This window comes from Canis aureus, chromosome 9 (assembly GCF_053574225.1).
Source record: "Canis aureus isolate CA01 chromosome 9, VMU_Caureus_v.1.0, whole genome shotgun sequence".
NCBI classification, from domain to species: domain Eukaryota; kingdom Metazoa; phylum Chordata; class Mammalia; order Carnivora; family Canidae; genus Canis; species Canis aureus.
In genome coordinates, this window is record NC_135619.1 from 67,593,223 (window position 1) to 67,614,364 (window position 21,142).

Sequence of the window (21,142 nt, forward strand, 5' to 3'; positions counted from 1 at the left end):
CCACATGGGGAGCCTGATGCAAGATTTGATCTCTGGACCCCCAGATCGTGCCTGAACCAAAGGCAGATACTCAACCACTGAGCCACCCAGGGGTCCCCTGCTAGTGTTTTTAATGTGTGATTTTAATAGAAATGTCTATTCAAAATCATAAAGAAATACATGCTTCTTATTTTAAAAAATCAAACACTGTGATCAGGAATACGTTAGTGATGCACTAACTTCAGTCAACTTCAGCTTTTTGGCAGTGAGCCACAATCTGATATTTGGCCTTCACTCTGGCTTAGCTTTGAAAGGTCAAACAGTTGATGCCAGCTTCAATGTAATTTCTGGCATCCCTGAACTTGTATGTGATCAACAATCATGTGATTGTCTCATATCTCGTTATCAGAACAAGAGCAGTGACATGAACAAGGCATGGCATTCAGATTTATTAACTGCTAAACATTCATTTTGAAGTATTAGCAGGCCTTCATCTAGAAGCCTGGAGTGAAGATCTCTTTTGTTCTTTATATATTGAAATGTTGTCAATTAGTTGAAATAAAAATGTGCATTTGTTTTTGCATAAGTGTGCTACAACGACCATGTGTCAAAGTTGTTCACTTTAGGCATGAAAATGACTGTGAGCTTCCAAATAGTTAAATAAATAGGAGAATCGCTGACAGTCTAGTGGTAGGAGAGAGTGTGTTAGCTAGACAATTTTAGGAAAAGCATCATATCTTTATGTCCTTTTTGGGAACCAAAATATCATAAAACCCAACATTACTTGAAGGTGAACATCTCCTCAGTGAGATGGGACCCCTCAGTAAAGGGGTACATCCCATAAAATGATGGTCCCAAACTACTCTTCCTGCACTCGTCAGACCTTAAAATTTCACTATAGTTTTAATACAAAATTGTCATAATAGTTTTTCTATAAAATGATACAAAGCTTTCATCTCTTCTTTGAAAATTCTTTTAAAAATAATTTTATTACAGCAGCTTTAGGTTCACAGATGGTATAGAAATTTCCCATATACCTCCTGTGACAATGGGATCTTTTGAAAAGCAGAAGGTTTTTAAAGTAGTAAATTCTGATTGGTCAATTTTTTTCTTTAATGGTTAGTACTTTTTGTGTTCTAAAAAATCTTTCCGATCCCCAAGGTCACCGAGATTTTCTTCCATTTTTTTTTCTAATTATTTTTTAAAGAGTTTTACAAAACTGTTAGCTCCCACCTTTAGGTCTATGATTTATTTGAGCTAATGTTTGCATAGGGTGATGGGTACTGCTTCTCGGTCTTCTCAGCAAACAGGGCTAGGATACCTGTAATACTCAATGCTTCATGAGTCATACTGATATTTCTAAACCAAATCAAAACCAATCAGAGTGTTTTGTTTAGTTTGCTTAACTTCTTCTCTATCACATCTCTTCTTTCTTCTGCACTGAGCATCCCACTTATCAAGGACACACAGGTGTTCACATTCAAATATCCCACAATTCATTTACATGATCTAATATGCACGTCAGTCATGATAATATTCACACAACCACCACCAATTCTGGTTGCTGACTATAGTTAAGAATGTTTTTACATGTGCTTCCCGCTCCTCTCCCGAAGGTCCTATTGCAGTTGTCCTGTGGCTCTGTGGTCAGAACATAACAGCCGGTACATCTATATGTACTCATATGTTCCATCTTCACTATGTTCAACTGTGGGTGCCTCCCTACTATTTTGATAGTAGCTCATTCTCTAGTCAATTTCTTCAGAAAGAGGGTGCCCACGTGGCTCAGTTGGTTAAGTGTCTGCCTTTGGCTCAAGTCATGATCCTGGGGTTCTGGGATCGAGTCCCAGATTGAGCTTCCTACTCATCAGGGAGTCTGCTTTTCCTTCTCCTTCTGCTCCTCCCCTGCTCGTGTCTCTCTGTGTTTGAAAATTGGTTTTCTCAAATGTAAAATCTTTGGTTCGTATTTTCTCCTCTTGCATATCTTGACTAAGTTATTACATTTTCTGGTATAAATTGTTGTTAAAAGTTTTATACAGCAATTCAATTTTCTTTGCATGTGTAAGTCATATGCTCTTTGTCCCTGAGCTCCCAAGGGACTTTTTCTTTTTCATTAAATTCTGTGGTTTTAGGAGACTTAATCAGGTTAATGTTCTTAGGTACACAGTGTGCTCTTTCAGTACGAAGGTCCAGATATTTTTCTTTTCAGGAAAGTGGTCTTGAACTTTGGTTTTTAGTGCTTTTTCCCCCCTATTTCCTTGCTTTGGTTTTCTTTTTAAAGGTGTCCCATTATCCATATGTTGGATCTTCTCTTTTTATTTTTAGTATTTGTCACTGCCTTTCAAATCTTTTTTTGTCTCTATTTTTATTTTTAAAATGAATCTACTTTTAATCTATTTCTCTTCAGACATTTTCTATACTGCTGTTTGCAATTGTTTCTTCTAGTTCTGTCTTCATTTCTAAAATGATTTTTTTCTTCTACTTCTAATTCTTGAGTTCTGTCTCCTAATTTGGTTTTTGAGATACACTTTATATTTTTTTGTGTGCTTTGTAACATATTAATGACTTTTGGCTTTTTTGGCATTTTTTCCAAAATGATTTTTTTCTTCTAATTCTTGAGTTCTGTCTCCTGATTTGGTTTTTGAGATACACTTTATATTTTTTTGTGTGCTTTGTAACATATTAATGACTTTTGGCTTTTTTAAAAGATTTTTTATTTTATTTACTCATGAAAGATACAGAGCGAGAGAGAGAGAGAGAGAAAGAGGGGCAGAGACACAGGCAGAAGGAGAAGCAGGCTCCACTCGATCCCGGGTGTCCAGGATCACACCATGGGCTGCAGGCGGCACTAAACCGCTGCACCACCAGGGCTGCCCTGACTTTTTTGGCTTTTTAAAAAATATATTAGGTTTCCATTTTGATCTATCTTTGTAAGCACGTCTTTCTGTTACACCTCGTTGTCTGTGGGTTTCTAATTCTCCTTGTTCTCTATTTTCTTATAAATACTCAGTATAGGATTGTCCCTGATAATCTTTGAGTGTTCATTTGAATATTAATACAGTTTTCATGAACTTTTTTTCTGGGGGTTTCAGCTCAAATAACTCTTCTAACTTCACAGAACTCCTTCTTCTGCTGCTTTCTTTTTTAAATCTTTTTTAAAAAGGTTTTGTTTTTATTTAGTTGAGAGAGAAAGAGAGCATGAGTAGGAGAGGGGGACAGAGACAAAGAGAAGCAGACTTCCCACTGAGCAGGGAGCCTGTCTCGGGGCTCTATCCCAGGACCCCAGGATCAAGACCTGAGCCATGGGGATCCCTGGGTGGCTCAGTGGTTTAGCGCCTGCCTTTGGCCCAGGGCGCGATCCTGGAGACCCGGGATCGAGTCCCATATCAGGCTCCCGGCATGGAGCCTGCTTATCTTTCTGCCTGTGTCTCTGTCCCTCTCTATGTCTATCATAAATAAGTAAATAAATAAATCTTAAAAAAAAAAGACCTGAGCCACCCAGGCATGCTGTTCTGTTGTTTTCATATTTAAAAATGATGTCCTACTATCCAAGTGTCCTGACTGTTCCTCCCTCTGACTTTTATCTGCCTTTCTCTCTCCATTGCTTTGTTCCAGTATTACTCAGGTTTAATTCCCCTGCCTGCAGATGTAACCAACAAAGAATAAATTGATGGCGCCTGTGCCACTGTGTGTGTGTGACATTCCTCAAATGAGAAATGAGAAGAGGGCAGCCTGGGTGGCTCAGCGATTTAGCACCGCTTCAGCCCAGGATGTGATCCTGGAGACCCAGGATCGAGTCCCATGTCGGGCTCCTTTCAGGGAGCCTGCTTCTCCCTCTGCCTGTGTCTCTGCCTCTTTCTCTCTCTGTGTCTTCCATGAATAAATAAATAAATCTTAAAAAAAAAAAAAAAGAAATGAGAAAACAACTAGCCCTCCAACTAGGGAGGCAGCTTCTAGCTATGGGGTTCTCAGAACTTGGCTTGGGCTCTCACAGGAGATGGAGTGCTCTAAGCACTGTCCTTTAGGTGAATGTACCTTCTGAAGCCCACATGTACTGGACTAGAGCTGTTTGGGGCTTCCTATTGACACAGGGATGAAAGTGCATTGTGACTCTAAAATGTTTACCAATCTGATTAGGATCGCTGTGATTACGGCTTCATTCATCTCTTAGGCAAATATTGGGTGAGCATCTGTTAGGGCAGGCCTTGTGCCAGGGGCTGGGCCCTAGCTACAGACAAGACAGACTGTGTGTGTGCTCAGGGAAATTCCAGTTCTCTTCTCCTCATAAAATTGAAACTTTATGCACATCAATAAAAGCATCTCCAAGCCTCTAAAGCCACAGTGTCTGCCATTGGGAACAATGACTCAGTGAGTTTAACCTTGTTGAAAGTAGAACAGGAAGATATTTGGGTTTCTCTCTTTTAAAATGCACATACAAAACAAACAAACAAAGTATGGCATTTGCATCTGGGTTTCTGGTTTTAATTTTCCCCTTTGGGGCCCAAGTCAGATCTGAGTTTCTAAGGAAGTTTATCCGTGGGGGGAGGAGAGTCGGGATTTTATATTGCATGGAACCCTTCCTTTTGAAGCCCTCATCTGGAGTGGGCATTATCTTCTGCTTTTGCACAGATGTTCCTGTGACCTCCAGACTGGCCCATCATTGAGGCCTGACTCTGTCATGAGACGTGATAAGCGGGGCCAAAGGGTCACTTTTACTGTTGAAGAGAATGCGAAAACTCCACAAGCAAAAATGTTTATTATCCGAGAACTTGTTGGCAGGATTTATAGCCCTTGGGGAAGACGGGAGGGTCATCGAAGTTCAGTATCTTGGTTTCCCTACAATTAGGGAAGCAGGAGACTCCAAAATAGGATGAGTTTATAAAATTGTGTTGTCTGGGAGGTTTGTGTCCTGAGATGATTCAATTCACCAGAGCTGTTCAGCCCCACCTCTGTGTGCCAGGCACCAGGCTGTACCAGCAGTCCCAGCTTTTATTTATATTTAAAATATTTTTTCTGTATTGGTTTGAGAGAGGGAGAGAGAAAGAGTGAGGGAGAGTGAGAGCATGAGTAGGGGAGAGGGGCAGAGGGAGAGGGAGAAGCAGACTCCCCGCTGAGCAGGGAACCTGACATGGGACTCGATCCCAGGACCCTGAGATCAGGACCTGAGCCAAAGGCAGATGCTCAACCAGCTGAGCCACCCAGGTGCCCCAGTCCCAGCTTTTAAAGGCAGGCTGAGCAGGGGAGGAAACTCACATTTTTTGGTCACTTTCCCTAGACCTGGTAGAGCTCCCGGCAGTCCTCACGGCGACCCCAGGGAGATACAGGTGAGGGAATGAGGGCTCTTGAGGGTTGTCCGAGGTCAAATGTGGTAAAGACAGGGCTTGGGCCAGGGCGTTGGAGTCCATGGACCCCACCTAGAAAGTACGTAGGCATGGGGACCACCAGCCTCATCTCTAGTCTCATTTGTCCACGAAAGTGCTGGGGACAAGTGAAAATCTTACAGTAGCAGATCCCTGGTCTCTGGCATTAAGGAATCTGAACAGTCCAGTAGTTTTCGTATGATTAAAATCAACCAAAGGTTGAGGTGGTGCAAAAAAAGAATCTGGCACTAAGCATGGGTAGCTCTGTAAAAAAGGCGGAGAAACACCTGGCGTGTTAAGGCGTCCCGAAGTAGGACTCCGTTTGCATCCTGAAAACCTGCTTCTCCCTCCACCTGCCTCTATCCTTAGCCCTATCCTTATCCTTATCCAGAGCTCCATATACCCATCCTGCCTCTCTCACATTTTCTTGGCTTCACCTGAGCACCTCCCCTCCTCCCACCCTCCAGGGAGCCTGGCTCTGCCCTGGGCCAGTGTACATGTTGGAAGGGAGGCTGGTCTAGTCCCGGCCTCTGGCCTGGAAAGAGTGTTTGGGGGGCTCCAGTCTCCCGTTTAGTGGATCTGCGAGTCTGGCTCTTATGCCTTCAGAGTCTAAACTGGCCCTGTGTCCCTCCTCTCTGGCCTGGACTCTTAACAACAGCTCCCTGCTGCTTCTCTTGGCCCTGAAACCTTCCTCAACAGTTGGAGGGGCCTTGTCAGAGCATAAAGCCCACCATGTGCACCTCCTCGAGCCCCACCAATGGCTCCAGCCTAGAGTGTGGAAGAACTGAACCCCTCCTGCAGCTACAGGGCTGCACAGCACCTCCTGCCAGCCTCCCCAAGAACAAGTCCTGGAGGCCCCGTATGTGCCAGGCACTGGGCAGGCTCTGGGCACTCAGTGGACAGACCAAAGTCCCCATCCTCCCGGGGACTATCTGGCGGGAAGATAGTAACAACAGGTGAAACCGTACATCGAGGAAACCATGAGCCTAAAGAGAAATCCTACAGACCAAGTAAAGGGATCTGCCGTGTGATGGGGATGGCATCAGGAAGGCCTCTGGGACGAGGACAAGGGGACAGTCAGGCAGAGACTCAGGTGGGAGGAGGGTGTGAGCATGGCTGAGTTGGGGACCCAGGGCCTGGGCCACAGTCTACTTGTTCTTCCTCAGGTCCACTGAGGGGCCGTCCTGGGTCCTTGGAGCAGCTGCTTGCTTTACCCTGGACCCTCACCCCCAGGGTTCAGGATACTCATACCTTTGTGTTATTCAGGTCTTACCTGGATCAACACCCAGAGGGGCCTTCCCCCTTCACCTCTCCTGCCCCGCTGTGTGGATAAAACAGTTGAGACTCCAAGCAGTGAAGAAACCAGTGCAAGGTCAGCTGGCTGCAGGCATCTGGGCCACCATCTGGAACAACCCCGTCTTCTCCACCCCCTCGCCCCGGTTGCTGAGTGCTGTTGTAGGGTGATTGATGCCACCGAACACCTGGGGTCTCCATGTTAAGTGGGCCCTGCCCTCTTAGTGACCCTCTGAGCGAATCTGGGCCATTCCCAGCTCCTTATCCCTCACCAGCGCTTTCCAGCTTCCAGCAGTCTACAAACCCTCCTCCCTTCAGCCTCTCCACCCCAGGAGAAGCCTCAACACCCAATTCACAGAAAGAAATGAAGGTCTCCTGGGAGTGTCCCTCCCGCCTGGTGGGTTAGTCAAGATTCTCCGGAGAAACCAAACCAAAAGGATGTAGCTGTGGAGCGAGAGTGAGATTTGTTATACGCAATTATGGAGGGAGTCGAGGAGTCCTGAGATCTGCGGTTGGCAAGCAGGAGACCCAGGGGAGCTGGTGGTGGGGTTCCTGTCCGAATCCAAAGGCCTGGGAACCAGGAGGGCCTGGCGTCCGTTCCAATCTCAGGCCAGAGGCTCAAGCAGGCAGGCAGGGGAATTCCTTCTGACTCAGTCTTTTGGTCTATTCAGCTCTTCAGCTGATTAGAGGAGGCCCACCTCAGCAAGGAGGACGATCCGCTGTACTCAGGCTACCCATTCAAATGTTACTCTCACCCAGGAACACCCTCACAGACACACCCGGAGTATTTGGGCACCCGGTGGCTCAGTCTGCTTGGCACAGAAGTAGCCATCACAGCTGACCTCTGCACACCTACAGCCTATGTCCAGGAGTGGTCCCTCGTTCCTCGCTCACATCTGTCTTAAGAAAAGGCATGACTCCCCTAGTCTGGGGCCAATCCCTCCCTCTGTGCTCTGGGTCTGCTCCAGAAAGCAAATCAACTAGCATTTCGACTCCACATTACTTAAGATGGTCTTGTGGGTGAAAGCCCAGCGTGGGAGGGGAAGGCGATAGTTCTGGGAAGGATGTCCAGAGTGTGGGTTGCGTGCTCAAATGGACGGCCAGACAGGCACTCCTGGAAAGCCCCCCACTCTGAGATCTCCGCCGAACACCCCTCCAAGCAAGGCCCTCCCTGCATGCAATCACTCTTTCTCGGGACCTATCCAGAGCGCTGGCCTGCTCTCTGCAGGGAGCTTCCCTCTTTGATCTTCATGTCAACCAACCCTCCTGGGTCGAGCAGGACTTTCTCACTGTGGGTGTCAAAATCCCAAATCAAACTGGTTACAGTAAAAATGAGGGTTTATTGGCTGATGTAACCAGAAAGTTCATGAATGGGGCTGGCCTAAGGACTAAAATAGTATCACTGGGCCTCAGTTTCCCTTTGTCTGTCACACTCACTCACACACACGTGGACCCCAATGTCCCCCACTGCTGTCCTCTGTGTGTAGAGCTAGTTTTTTTTCCGCTGTAGGTGATTTTCTCCGTGTAGTAAGGGGGAGAAAGTGTCATAGCTGCAGGAGTCCAGGTGTCTGTCAGCCCGGCTCAGCCACTTGAAAGTAGACCTTCTCTCTCTCACCTTCCATACTGTATGTCCCAGCAGGGGATTGGTCCTATTTGGTCACCTGCATTGCCTGTATGATTACCTTACTATGGCCAGTGAGATGGGAAGCTCCTGCTTGTCCAGGCCTGGGTCACGCGGCCACCCCCTTGGCTGAGGTACCAGATTGCATGAGAATCACAGGGATGGAGAGCAGAGCAGTTCAAGGAAGGAAGGACCTATTTTAAGAAGCAATGGGAAGGTGTGCAGGGCAAATAAAAACAGCAGAGGACCCCCTCGCCGCCTGGTCTGGGGGTGTAGGATGGCGAGACTCCTGGCTTTCTTAGACTTATTTGTTCGATTGCATCATTTTTGTAATATTTTTTATTTTTATTTTAGAGAGAGTAAGCGAGAGAGACAGAGAGAGAGCTGGGGAGGAGCAGAGGGGGAGGGAAAGGGAAAGGGAGATAATCTCCGGCTGACTCTGCACTGAGTGCAGAGCCCGACTCAGGGCTCAATCCCATGACCCTGAGATCATGACCCTGAGCTGAAACGAAGAATCGAAGAATCGGTCGCTCAACCGCTAGAGCCAACCAGACGCCCCTCGGCTGTGCCATTTTTAAATTCTATCAGTGCTTGCTTTGGCTGGTTCTTTTTCTATCTTACTGTTTGGTGAAGGTAGTACCTTGCTCACCTCCGTGAAAGGTGCTAGAATGCAAACACATGCCAGGACACACAAGCAGATGTTGCCAACTGGATTTCTCATGTGGAGTCCACGTGGCCTCCCCCTCGCCTGCCCTGGGAACAGCCACATCTCCCCATCTCTGTTTGCCTTTTTTCCCTGAAGTTGGCTGAGTTTCAGATTTTATGCATATGAATTCAGCCCCTACTAGGTGCCCAGTGCTTTCCCATCTGTGATCCCCCCTGACCGCTCGGTCACAGCTGAGGAACCAAGGTGGAGAGAGGGGAGTGCCTGTTTGAGTTTCCTAGGGCTGCTGGCATGGAAATACAGTCCTGTAGAATTCAGAAGGCCAGCCATCCAAAATCAGGTATCGGCAGGTCTAGTTTCTCCTGGGCTCTGTGAGGGGGAATCCATTTGGTGCTTCTCTCCAAGCTTCCGGTCATCGCCAGAAATCACTGGCATTCCTCACCTTGTAGATGCTTGGATCCGGCCTCTGGCTCTGTGGCCACATGGCTGTCTTCTTGTGTGTCTTCACATCATCTTGGAAGGACAGCGGATATACTGGGTTGGAGCCCAACCTCCCCCCAATGTGACCTCATCTTAAACTGAGGACATCTGTCAGGACCCTCTCTCCGAAAAAGGTCACACTCTAAGATACCTAACCCCCAGATTAGAACTTCAAACATATCTTTTGGGGGCAGGCGGGCCCAATTCAACCCCTAACACCTACTGGGCAGTGAAGTCAGCCCCAAAACCAGAGCTCACCCTCTTCCTGCCTGTAGGTGCTGGTAATGACGAAGGGCATTTTCAGGAGGGAGGCTGCTTTCGCAGACCATGCCTTACATTTTGCCATTTAAAATGCACAACAGTCCTATGGGGTAGGCCCCTCGGGTCCATTTTACAGACAAGGAATTCAAGGCGTGGCGCGGTGAAGTGCTCAAAGGCGCACACCTCCTTAGGAACGGAGGTGGGTTCTGAGCTGGTTTGTCTGACTTCACATCCACTCCGCTCAGAGCTCCACTTTGCTGAGTGAAAGGGCACAACACAAGCGTTGATGAAGTGCCATGGAAAGCCCCCGGGCAGACGGAGGCCAAGCTGCCTGCGGATGGTTGGGGTAGGCCTGGTGGATGGAAAAAAATCTAGAAATCCTTCCTAGAGAAAGTGACATTTCAGCTGGGCCCAGAAGGATCGGTCAGATTTAGTCGTGCAGAGGTGACGGGGAAGGAAGGATGTTTTGGACGAGGCATGGAGCAGAAGCAAGACCTAAAGGCGGGGAAGTATTTGGGGGAACAGAGGGGTAGATCAGCCTGTCTGGTCCAGAGCCCACATTTTCCTGTGGGCACAAAAGGAAAGAGGATCCGAGGCAAACAGTGTGTTCATATTTACCCTCCAGGATCCCCCCGTTCTAGTGGAAATTGTTCCCAAAGCCGCGTCTCCCGCAGGAGCAGGGGACAGCCCAAGGAGGCAGCATAAGCCTTTCTACACGGGACCAGCCCAGGGGTGCCCATCGGCCTCCTCCTTGGCATGTACCCACAGCCAACCCCATCCAAGCCCAGAAACCAGAGAGCTGCGTAGACGCCTGTTCCTTCTCGTCCTTTCCAAAAGGCCCAGCTGAGATCTGCTTTAATCCACCCAAGTGAAAAGGTTTCCAGTGTGTTTACCCGGTTGCCATGGGTTTGCTTTCTGCGTCAGGCACCCGGCCTGTCAGACATGACAATTGAATAATATTTTTATTTTTAGGCACGGGTCACCAAGTCTTTTCATTCTACTGCCAGGCTCGCCTCCGCACCGGAGCCCCAGGGAATTGGGCCTCTGGGCGCCTGGGCAACGAATGGCTGTGGCCGGAGGCTGGGTGGGTGGTGTTTGGCCTGAGCTGGACCCTGTCCTGGTCATCGCGGTGGGGGGCCCATTTGGTGTCTTGGCAGCACCATAGTAGCTGGTCTTGGCAAAGACCTGGGGGCCGTCAGGGCCGAGTGCTGGGGTTGGCAGGTGGGTGGGTGGACCCGCTGTGGGTGGTGGCACGATGTCCACATGGCTGATGGCATGTGGCAACGGTGGCGGGGAGCAGGTAAGGGGTCAGGATGGACAGGGAGCCACGGGATGCCCAAAGGTGCATTGTAGGCTTTAGGTGGTGGCCAGAATGAGTTCTCAGGGGTCCAGTCAACGTGGGGGGCATTCAGAGGTAAGACCCTCCTATCTGGGGCCGGATACAAGTCGGGCAGGACCTGGGGACAGAGCAGAGTTCCTTGCTCTTTGCACTGTTGACATTCGGGGCTGATTATTTTTTGTGGGGTCCGCCCTGTGCGCCGTGCGGTGCTCGGCATCCACCCACTAGAGGCCGGTCACACTCCACTCACGGTTGTGACATGTGACAATGTCTGCAGATATCACCAGACGCCCCTAGGCCAGCGGGGCCGAGTCGTCTCTGGTTGAGGGTTAGTGGGAGCTGAGGGGTTTGGGATGGGGGCAGATGAGGGCAACTGGCACTCCTCGGCTCGCCCCACACCGGCCAGGGCCTTTGAGGGCAAACGACACTGTTCCATCCTGGCTAACATACCCAAGAGGCATGGGGATTATTTGGAATAAAGGGTGCGGAAGGAAGGTGACTACAGAGGTAGGGACACTGAACAAAAATACCAAAAGGGTGGAAGATCTGGCTTCAAAATGGGTGGAGACCAAGGCAGCCTCAGTTTCCTGATCTGTGTAATGGGAATAATAGCTGTACCTGCCTCACGGCAGTGAAGGAGGGGTTACCTCTGGGGGTTAGCACACACCTGACACGTGGTGAGCGCCACGGAAGGACCAGCCCGTGTAACCATCACTCGTGTCACTTCCCTGTTTGCTACCTGGCTGGTGGCCTTCCCTCACCTCCACATGGCCTCCGCCTCCACCCTGCCCCCACACACCTGCCAGCCCCACGCACCTGCAGGCCTTTCAGAAGCTAAACCACTTCAGGTTTCCACTCAGCTGAAGGGAAGGCCTGGGGATTTGTTTTCAAGGTTCTGCTGATACTGTCTTTTTTTTTTTTTTTTAAACTATTTATTCATGAGAGACACAGAGAGAGGCAGAGACACAGGCAGAGGGAGAAGCAGGCTCCATGCAGGGAGCCCGATGTGGGACTTGATCCCAGGACCTGAGCTGAAAAGAGACGCTCAACTGCTGGACCACCCAGGCGTCCTGCTAAATGCTTTTAAATATGAGCTCATTTAACATCCCCAGTGACCCTAGGAGGTGGTGTATTAGTTTCCTATTGTGGCTGTAACAAGCTGCCACACCCCTGGTGGCTCAAGATAACACAGATTTATTATCTTAATAAGATTAATAAGAAGTCTGGGGCTCCTGGGTGGCTCAATCAGTTAAGTGTCTGCCTTTGGCTCAGGTCCTGGGATGGAGTCCCACATCGGGCTCCCTGCTCAATGGGGAGTCTGCTTCCCCCTCTCCCTCTGTCCTACCCCCTGCTTGTGCGCTCTCTCTCTCTCTCTCTCTGTCTCCAATAAATAAATAAAACCCTTAAAAAATTAACAAGAAGTCTGAAATGGGGCTAAAGTCGAGGTGTCAGCAGGGCTGTGTTCTTTCTGGACGCTCAAGGAAAGGATTCATTCCTTGCCTTTTCCAGCTTCTAGAGGCTGTGTGCACCCCTTGGCTTGTGGCCTGCCTTCCAGCAATGGGGATAAAAGAATGGATGGATAGACGGATGGATGGATAGACGGATGGATGCACGCCAGAAAGCCTTGTCTCCCAGGCTGTCATCTCCAAGGCTAGGACAACTGAAAAGCATCTTTCTCACCCCCATCCCCAGAGCTGCTGTTTCTTCTCTCTCCATCAGCGCGTCAGGCCCCTTCCCACTTGGCCTCGTGGGTGAGAACCATTCTCTTTCCAAACCTCCCGCAGAACCAGTCCCCTCCAGTTGTGAGAAAATAAGTTACGTTGCTTAATCACCAGAAACGTCGGTCAGGGAACCTTAAACAAAGAGATTAGTTCTGCTTTTATTTGTTGGTACAATGGAGAGCATGAAATATTTAACAGCATCGTAATGCGGAACAGATGGGAAAGATACTGCCTTCCGGGACCTCTCCTCTCCCACCTTCCACCAACAGCCAAAACCAGGCGGCCCTTTAGGACAATTTATGGGCTGGAAGGCAGCCAAGGGACTGCTTGCCCAGAGGCCTCAGGTACTGGCCCGACCCCGACAGCACCTACTGGGTTATTCATCAAAGGGGATCAAGTTTCAATCTTGCGAACACTGGGCATGCCTCAGTGGACCTAGATGCTACATCAGGTTCAAGGCCTCCTTAGCTTTATGCAGTCCTAAGTGTTCAGAGAGTCTTTTTCCTCTGGTGCAGATGATATCATGGAATTTCCACCCATAAAACCCGAAAGCTGGAAAAATCCCCGAGGAGTAAACTTTGATTTGGGTCTGTGCTGTGCAGTCTTGGGCAGGTCTGTAACCTCTCTGAGCCTGTGCCTCCAACATTGTGAAGAACGAGAAGAGCCAGCTGGAAGTCACTGGGGACCTGACAGAGACAATGTGTGTAAGAGCCTGCTGAGAGGCACATAGTAGGTGCTCAAACCGCTCTCAGGCCCAGTGTGGGAGCGACCAGGGTTTGAACCACGGGTCTGCTGAGAAACATACCACATGCGACGGTGTCTGGATCTGCATCCCACATAGAATTTTAGAATTTGTGAACTGAAAGGAATCTTGGGGTTTATTTGGACTAAAGGGTGCAAAGCAAAGGCCCGTAGGCCACGCGCAGCCTAAAAAAGGTGCACACGCACAGGGTTTGCACAGGTACTTTGCAATTATTCACATTACTTGCCACTAAAAAGAAAAATTTTTTTAAAGATTTTATTTATTTATGCATGAGAGACATAGAGAGAGAGAGAGAGAGAGGCAGAGACACAGGCAGAGGGAGAAGCAGGCTCCATGCAGGGAGCCCGACGTGGGACTCGATCCCGGGTCTCCAGGATCACACACTGGGCTGAAGGCGGCGCTAAACCGCTGAGCCACCCGGGCTGCCCCGCAAAACAAATTTTAATATTAAAATCTGAAATCTTATGTGATCTCAAAACTGTCAAACACAATAACCCAAAGCTCACACACCCACATGGCAACAGCCAACCTGTTCTCAGGATATTTTTTTATACGTGGTCTCATCTCTCCTTTGCGTTTCCTGGCTGGGCTCTGCAGGCATGTGAGTTTGTGAGCCCCAACGGAGAGCAATCCTCTTGCTTTTCGAGACAAATAAGGTTAAGAGAAGGAATCCAAACAGGCCCCACCTGTTGGGAGACCCCACCACTGCTGTGGTCACCAAGCGATCTCGGAGCTCTGCTGAGGCCAAGCCTCGGAGTCCTTCTTAACCCTGTGCTTTGGGCAGTGATTCAAGTAAACCTATCAGGCACCTCTGGAGTGAGTGATTTTGTCCAACATCCTCCAGTCCTGCTGTATTCTTCACCTTGAGGCTTTGTTCTTTCTTCAGTTCCCAATAAATCAATAGTCTTGGGGGTTGGACACAATAATGCCTTTGACATCTATTGTAAGAACCAAATGAAATAAGTGCCTAGCAAACTGTGACGATTACGCTATCACGTTATTAAGCCCAGTATGCATTACTCATAAAATAAATGGCTCTCCCCCTGACGTCCCCCCACCCCTGGATAAACTCAGGTTTTGCTACATGTGAAAATGTAGCTTGTGGGAGGAGTTCTGGTAACCCAGACTACACACTTTGTGTTTGGCCCCCTGGGCCCCTGGTCTAGGTCGGACATGCCTTTCAGCAAAAACATGATTGTAAGAAGATGTTTCTTTAATTAAATGCAATCTCTTTCTTTATAGCCTCCATATTACTGACCCCCTCCCTGACCCCAAAAGGCAAGACTTGCTGCGTATTCAGATGCTGGCTCTGATTGCTCCGGGCCCCACCTCCTCCTGACCTCACCCACCAAAAGGCTCATTAACCCACACAACAGCCTTTTTCTTTTCAAGCTCAGTTAAGAGAGAGAGAGAATTTGAGAGAGAGAGAGAGAGAGAGAGAGAAAGAAATGTCCATTCTCTTTTCCTTTCCTGCAGTAATCCTCAAATTATGCACAATATCCGGAACAGAAAATGGCCCCAAATTTAATTTTCTGGTTTCTGAAGAGACTTAATCAGGCCAGAAGTCCAGAGGGAATCCCCAGGGATGTGCCCCAGAACTCTGGTGGGGCTCCCAGCCTAACACCCCAGCAAACATAGTCACAAAGGCCGGACGGAGGGCCATGTGCGTGTGTCTGTGTTGGTGTGTGCCTCTGTGCATGGTTTGCAGGGAAGGTAACTGGGTGTGGTGTGTGTCTGTGTGTCCGTGTGTCCTGTGCATGTCTATATGTGTGCATCTGTGTGTTTGCAGGTGTCTGTATGTCTGTGGTGTGTGCAGCTGTGCACGGTCTGTGTGGGGAGTACGTGGGTTTGTATCTGATGTGAGCATGCACGCATGCAGGTGTGTGTGGGATGTGTGTACAAGCGTGTGTCTATGCTGCGTAGGGTGTGCATCCATGTGAGTGTGCACAGGTACCTACATGGCTCATCACGCGTGGCCACAGCAGGAAAGATTAAACAGAGGCTCTACCCTGAGCTTCCCTGGCACCGCCTGCGTGCTGTTGCTGGTTAGGTGGGTGACAGCGTAAGGAGGATTGACAACCTGTAGGAATTCTCCAGAGCAATTCACATCCAAGCCCCCACTTGACAGCAGAGCAGGCACTTGAGTTCCCTGGAGACACGGAGTTGGTGGCCACTGCTGGGGCTGGAAGCAATTTCTCCTGACATCTAGTCCAGTGTGCTTTCTCCCTGGTCCCCTTCAGGGGGGTCAGGGCCAGCCGACAGGGAGTTGGTCTTCCAGGAGGATCTGGCTGGGATCCAGGGGTGAACAGCTTAGATACAAGGAGGGGCTGGGTAGGGGGTGAGAGTTGCATAATCAGCATCCTTAATCAGAGGTTGACAGATGCTTCTCTATAGGGCCAAATAGGAAATATTTTAGGCCTTAAGCTCAGAGGCAAAATTAAAGATGCTATGTAGGTACTTATATAACCACTCCACATATGACCATTTAAACATATAACCATTTAAAAATTTAAAAATCCTATTAGGTCAGCCGGGGTGGCTCAGTGCTTTGGTGCCTGCCTTCAGCCCAGGGTGTGATCCTAGAGACCCGGGATCGAGTCCCACGTCGGGCTCCCTGCAGGGAGCCTGCTTCTCGCTCTGCTTGTATCTCTGCCCCTCTCTCTCTGTGTCTCTCATGAATAAATGAATAAAATATTTTTTAAAAAATAAAAATCATGTTAATCTTCTTGAGCTGGGAAGGGAAGTCGTCCCCCACCCAGGGACCGACTGAGACCTGGTCATTGGTAATCCATTTTTCCTGGAAGAACAAGGGACTGGGAATACAGATCTACATGGATGGTAGGCAGTGGTCAGCACTGGGGACTAAGCTCCATGAAGGCAGGAGCTTGGGTTTGTGTTTTGTTCACCGTTTTATCTATACCTGGCATATAATAGGAGCTCAATAATATTCTTCACTTAAATATTCTTGACTCGAGGATGGTCAAGGGCTTGAAAAGCTCGACTTTGGGGATGGATAACAAGGAGGTTCGAGGATGAGGTGTGTGGGTAGCCCTTTTGGAGGAGATCTCATGTGCGAGGGTATGTGTGGGCTCTCAGCCCGTCTATACAGAAGAGGCTCCGAAGAGTCGGATGGGCAATCCCACAGCCTCTTTCCCCAGCCACCCCAGTGCCTTTTCATGGCCAACACTGAAAGGTGTCAGGGACTGGGTGGTTAACCTTATAATTTAGTTTGCAGACTTCAGGACATCAAGTCAAGGCTGTGAATGAACCCGAGGGAAACAGAGCACAGAAATGGATGGAGCATGGAAATGGAGCACTGGCTAGTGAGACACGCTGCTAGGTGTGCACCTGTTTATGCGAGAGGTAGATGCATTCCACGGAGTGGGAGCTGATTGCTTCTGCTACTGTTTTCATTTGGAAGCTTCAATATGGGAATAGAGGTGTGCCCCGATATTACGTATTTAACGGTGTGGACTGTTGGGTGCTCCTTCACCACCCACTAAGCTCCTTTCAAGATGCCCTCCTGTCATGCAGAGGATAAAGCTAAAATGACATTTCCCGACTCCTTTGCTGCCAAGTTGCTGATGTGACCTAGGAGTAGCCCGCTCAGATTCTCCCGCACAGTGTGCAGTATTGGAAGAGAGGGACACGCGGAGACAGCCTGGCGTGGGGCCCCTGTGTGGCCGCAGTGGGTGGCAGTGGAGACGAGACTCTTCAGGCAGCAGCAGCCGTGGCTTCCCGGTTTGGCAGCTTTTTGCAGAGTGGTCCTAGGGCCAGAGATATTCCTGGAATCTCAGACTAGACTCTACTCCTTCAATCCTTCCAACAATGTTGTGAGTCACCTAATACCCCGTAATTTACCTTTTTCTCCTTAAACTAGTTAGAGTGCATTCTGTTGTCTGCAATGGAATCCTGGCTGATTCTAGAAGCCCCCTCTGCAGCAAGGAATTCCCGGGACCCTTGTAAGTGCAGAGGGGACACCCCGGACCCCTAGGAGCAGTTTCGAGACAGCACTTTGGGATCAAACTAGGTATCCTACAAGCTCCAAGTTCAGATGGCTAAAACAAGATGTATCTTCTGAACCCGCCCAGCATGATGGAGGAGGCGACTGGGATGGAGCTGAATGCACAGCTCCCAAGCGCTGTGCAAGCTCTTTGCACACACTGTCTCGCTGAACAAACTCCCAACCACATCCCTTCGTGCCGAATATCATTCCAGACCACTGAAGAATTTCCACAAGTTCACTACCTTGCAGATGTGGTTACTGGGAGCCAAACACAGATCGGGCTGTCTCCAAGCCCACTCCTAGAACAGATCCAACCCCATTTTTAAGGGAGCAGTTTATGGGCAAAAGAGAACCCTCACATTTTCCCCCAAGGCCATAAAAATCTATATTTAAATTTTTTTCTTTTATTTGGAATAATTTTAGAAAAGATGCAACCGTAGCACCCAGTTTCCATATGCCACTGGGCTGGTCTCCTCCAATGCTAACATCTTATATGACCGTGGGACACATGTCAAAACCAAGAAATTCACACCAGTGCAATGTTATTAAGGAAACTCCAGACCTCATTTGCGTTTCATTCAGTTTTTCGATAATGTCCCTTTCCGGTTCCAGGATGCAATCCAGGATACTGAATTGCATTTAGCTTTTTTTTTTTTTTTTTGTCATCCCATCACCTTATTCCAAAGCAAACGGGCCTCAATTATTTGCACATGCTCCAGGACAGGAAACCCACACTCCCCACACTCGCTGTGAGAAAGGCTGTCGCAGGACAATTTGGAGCAATTTCCTTTGACGTCCACTGGTAGCGGAGCCCTCCTGTTGGAAATTGGCAGCAGAAGGCCACGGTGAAGACCCAGTGGGAGCTGAAGCAGTGGCCGAGCAGGATGCATGCCAAAGCACAACTGCACTCCAGAATCCCCGCCACGGAAGCCCCGAGCAGGCTGGGGTCGCTCCCCCTGAAGCCTGATCGAAGGAAGCAGGGTGGAGAAAGGTCACCGCAGGAGCAGTGGGAGCCAGGGCTGGCCAAGACGGTGACAGATGAGGCCAAGGCCAAGTAGCTGAATAACGTTCTCACCCAGGGGTTTCCACGAAAGATGATGAATCTCTCCAATTAGACGTGTCACGGCTGGGCTTGGAAGCCACAGATGAAAACAGAGGGAAGATAATTACTTCCATAGCAGGGTTGGTTGTGAAAAAAAAAAACAAAACACATACTCATAAAAATGACTTGGGGAGCCTGGTGACTCAGTCGGTTGAGTGTCTAACTCTTGGTTTCGGCTCAGGTTGCGATCTCAGGGTTGTGAGATCGAGCCCCGCATCGGGCTCCGTGCCAGGTGTGGAGTCTGCTTGAGATTCTCTCTCTGCTTCTCCATCTCTCTCTCTTTTTTGCTTCCTCTTGCTCTCTCTCTCTCTCTCTCTCTTAGCCAGAAGTATAAGAACTCCATAAAGATTTAGAAACTATGATTTTCCCACTGAGATCATGTTTTAACACTGAAGTTTCTCACCCAGGGTTTAATGCCTGTTGTGGAAACAAACACACACAGCCCACAGTTAGTATAAACGAGGCACCGCACACTTTGATGTTCTGCAGATTAAGGCTTCTTTAGAATCAGCTCAACAGGCCAATGTCATGACCTACAAACACCTAAAGGGCAGAATATCCTGGGGAATGAAGTTCTGTCTTTCTGCACAGCATATGTTTTGTTTGGGGGGACAGCCAATTAGAAGTCGAGGAGCCCCCTTAACCCAGGCCACAAGATTCAGGAGGGTTTCTTCGAGGGCCTTGGGTGCTACTCTAAGGCGATAGCCAGTGGGTCCCAGGATATGTGATGGACTCACAAGTTTCAGGAAATTTCTTGTAGTGAACAAACACTGTTTTTGCTGTAGTCTGGTGGTGGAGAGTCATTCTGTCCTTCGACACCAGCAGCTACCAGCTGGGGCACTGGGACCCTCCTTGGTTCCCTTGCTAGTAAGGCCGACCTTACTATTTATTATATTTAAATAACCAAGGACCCCCTTCTAGCAGAACAGACTCTCCCATCCACCTCAGAGACTCAGAGAGCGATTGGAATGGTGTTGAACTCCAGGGCATGTGCCATGGAACCGGATCCTGCATCAAGAAGATTCCAAGTCCTTCTCACTCACCAATCTGGACACCATGGAATCTGAAACCTTGCCTCAATCTTTCACCAGCCACTTAAGGAGTGAGGGATTAGACACACTTTTCTCATTTGAGAGATCTTCTCTCTCTCCTCTCGATACATGACGGGAGTCGCTTCAGATAACAGAGCGGGAAAGGTATTACAAGCTTTGTTTGAAGTAACAGCAGATTTTTAAAATCTGGGGTTGGCGGGGGTGGATAAAGAATGCAAGAGGCAAAGCCGTTCTGTTTGAAAGCCTTCTCGTGAAAAAAAAAAATTTTTTTTAATTAAAAAGAAAAAAAGAAAGCCTTCTCATGGAAAGTGTTCTAAACTGAAGTGTATGCTTTGTAAACAGAAGATTCTGGATGCAAATTCCCCTTTTCTTGGCAAGCCGTGGCCATTGCCAGGCGACTTCATTAACAGGTAGTGGATCTGGGGTTCACCGCTGGTTTCTTAGACCTCTCCTTGAAAGTAGGGACAGCATCTTCCCTTCTCCTCATCTGCACCCTCTCTGGGTACAGCCTCCGGTGCATCGTGGGTTCAGAAGCTAGATCCCCTGACCTAAGAACTCGTTGTTAAACAAACCGTCAATGTGGGGCTTTGATCCAAGGGGTGGGACCAAAGTGTTAGAAGGGTCTTCCATTATCTGCCTGGTGCCTGTCTCTGTTTTGGGTCTTCTCTCTACTCAGTGCATTTGGGATTTTCAAAATCCACTTGGCTTACCTGCCCCCACCCGCCCCCCTGGATTGCAGCCCCGAGGTCTGGGGAGATGCTGGCAGTATTTGTGAAGATACTGATGTTCCCATTGGGCTGAGAGCTGCTATCACCCTGGGGTCAACCTCTGCATAAACAAGGCACTGACTCTGCCCAAACCAGGCACCGACTCTGCCCGGAAATCAGAATATACAAATCAGCCAGCCCCAACCACATGCCCTCTTTCTCCTCATAACCTCTTCAGACAAAACCCCTTGACTTCAGAAAAAGATTTTCCAAACCATACAATGCTTCATAGACCAAAATAGAGATTTTTATTTCCCAACATAAAGCAGATACATTTTTTAAACACATAAAGCAACAACAGAAACACCAAGCTGTCTTTGAGAACACAGCTACTTCCAACCTGAACAACAGAAAGGGGCCGAAAGCTTCAGTGTGACTTTGAAACACAGTACTGAGAAGAGACTAGAAGAGCCCGGCGTCCCTCCCTCTGGAGCAGGGAAGGCTCTAGGCTGGTTGTGGACTTGATATGAACCGAGATAAAACACATATGTTCCAGGACACTCGTTTGGCTCGGATACTGCTTGCTTTCCCAGAAAGCTTAATTTATTGCAAATGCGTGTTTTACAATCACAAATAATATGATGAGAATGGATATGGTCCCCGTGAAGACTGTTTACATAGTAGAACATTCTAAACAGTGAAGTTAGTTTCCTTTTGATGCCAAAACCCACTTATGTGGCATCTACACATACACACACACACACACACACACACATTCCACCAGGTCAGTTGCC

At 48.6% G+C, this 21,142-nt stretch overlaps 1 protein-coding gene across 3 annotated transcripts in view; it reads right to left on the reverse strand.

Moving 5' to 3' along the window:
• Positions 1-17,871: 17,871 nt before the first annotated feature.
• Positions 17,872-21,142, reverse strand: part of SYNE3 (spectrin repeat containing nuclear envelope family member 3) — a 107,017-nt gene continuing 103,746 nt past the window's right edge. For 2 of the 3 annotated variants that reach the window (XM_077910481.1, XM_077910474.1), the window contains one exon: positions 17,872-19,006. In XM_077910481.1, coding sequence (XP_077766607.1) covers positions 18,989-19,006 — 18 coding nt within the window. In that variant the 3' untranslated portion in view covers positions 17,872-18,988. The remainder of the gene's footprint in view (positions 19,007-21,142) is intronic. The other variant, XM_077910480.1, reaches the window with a different exon arrangement.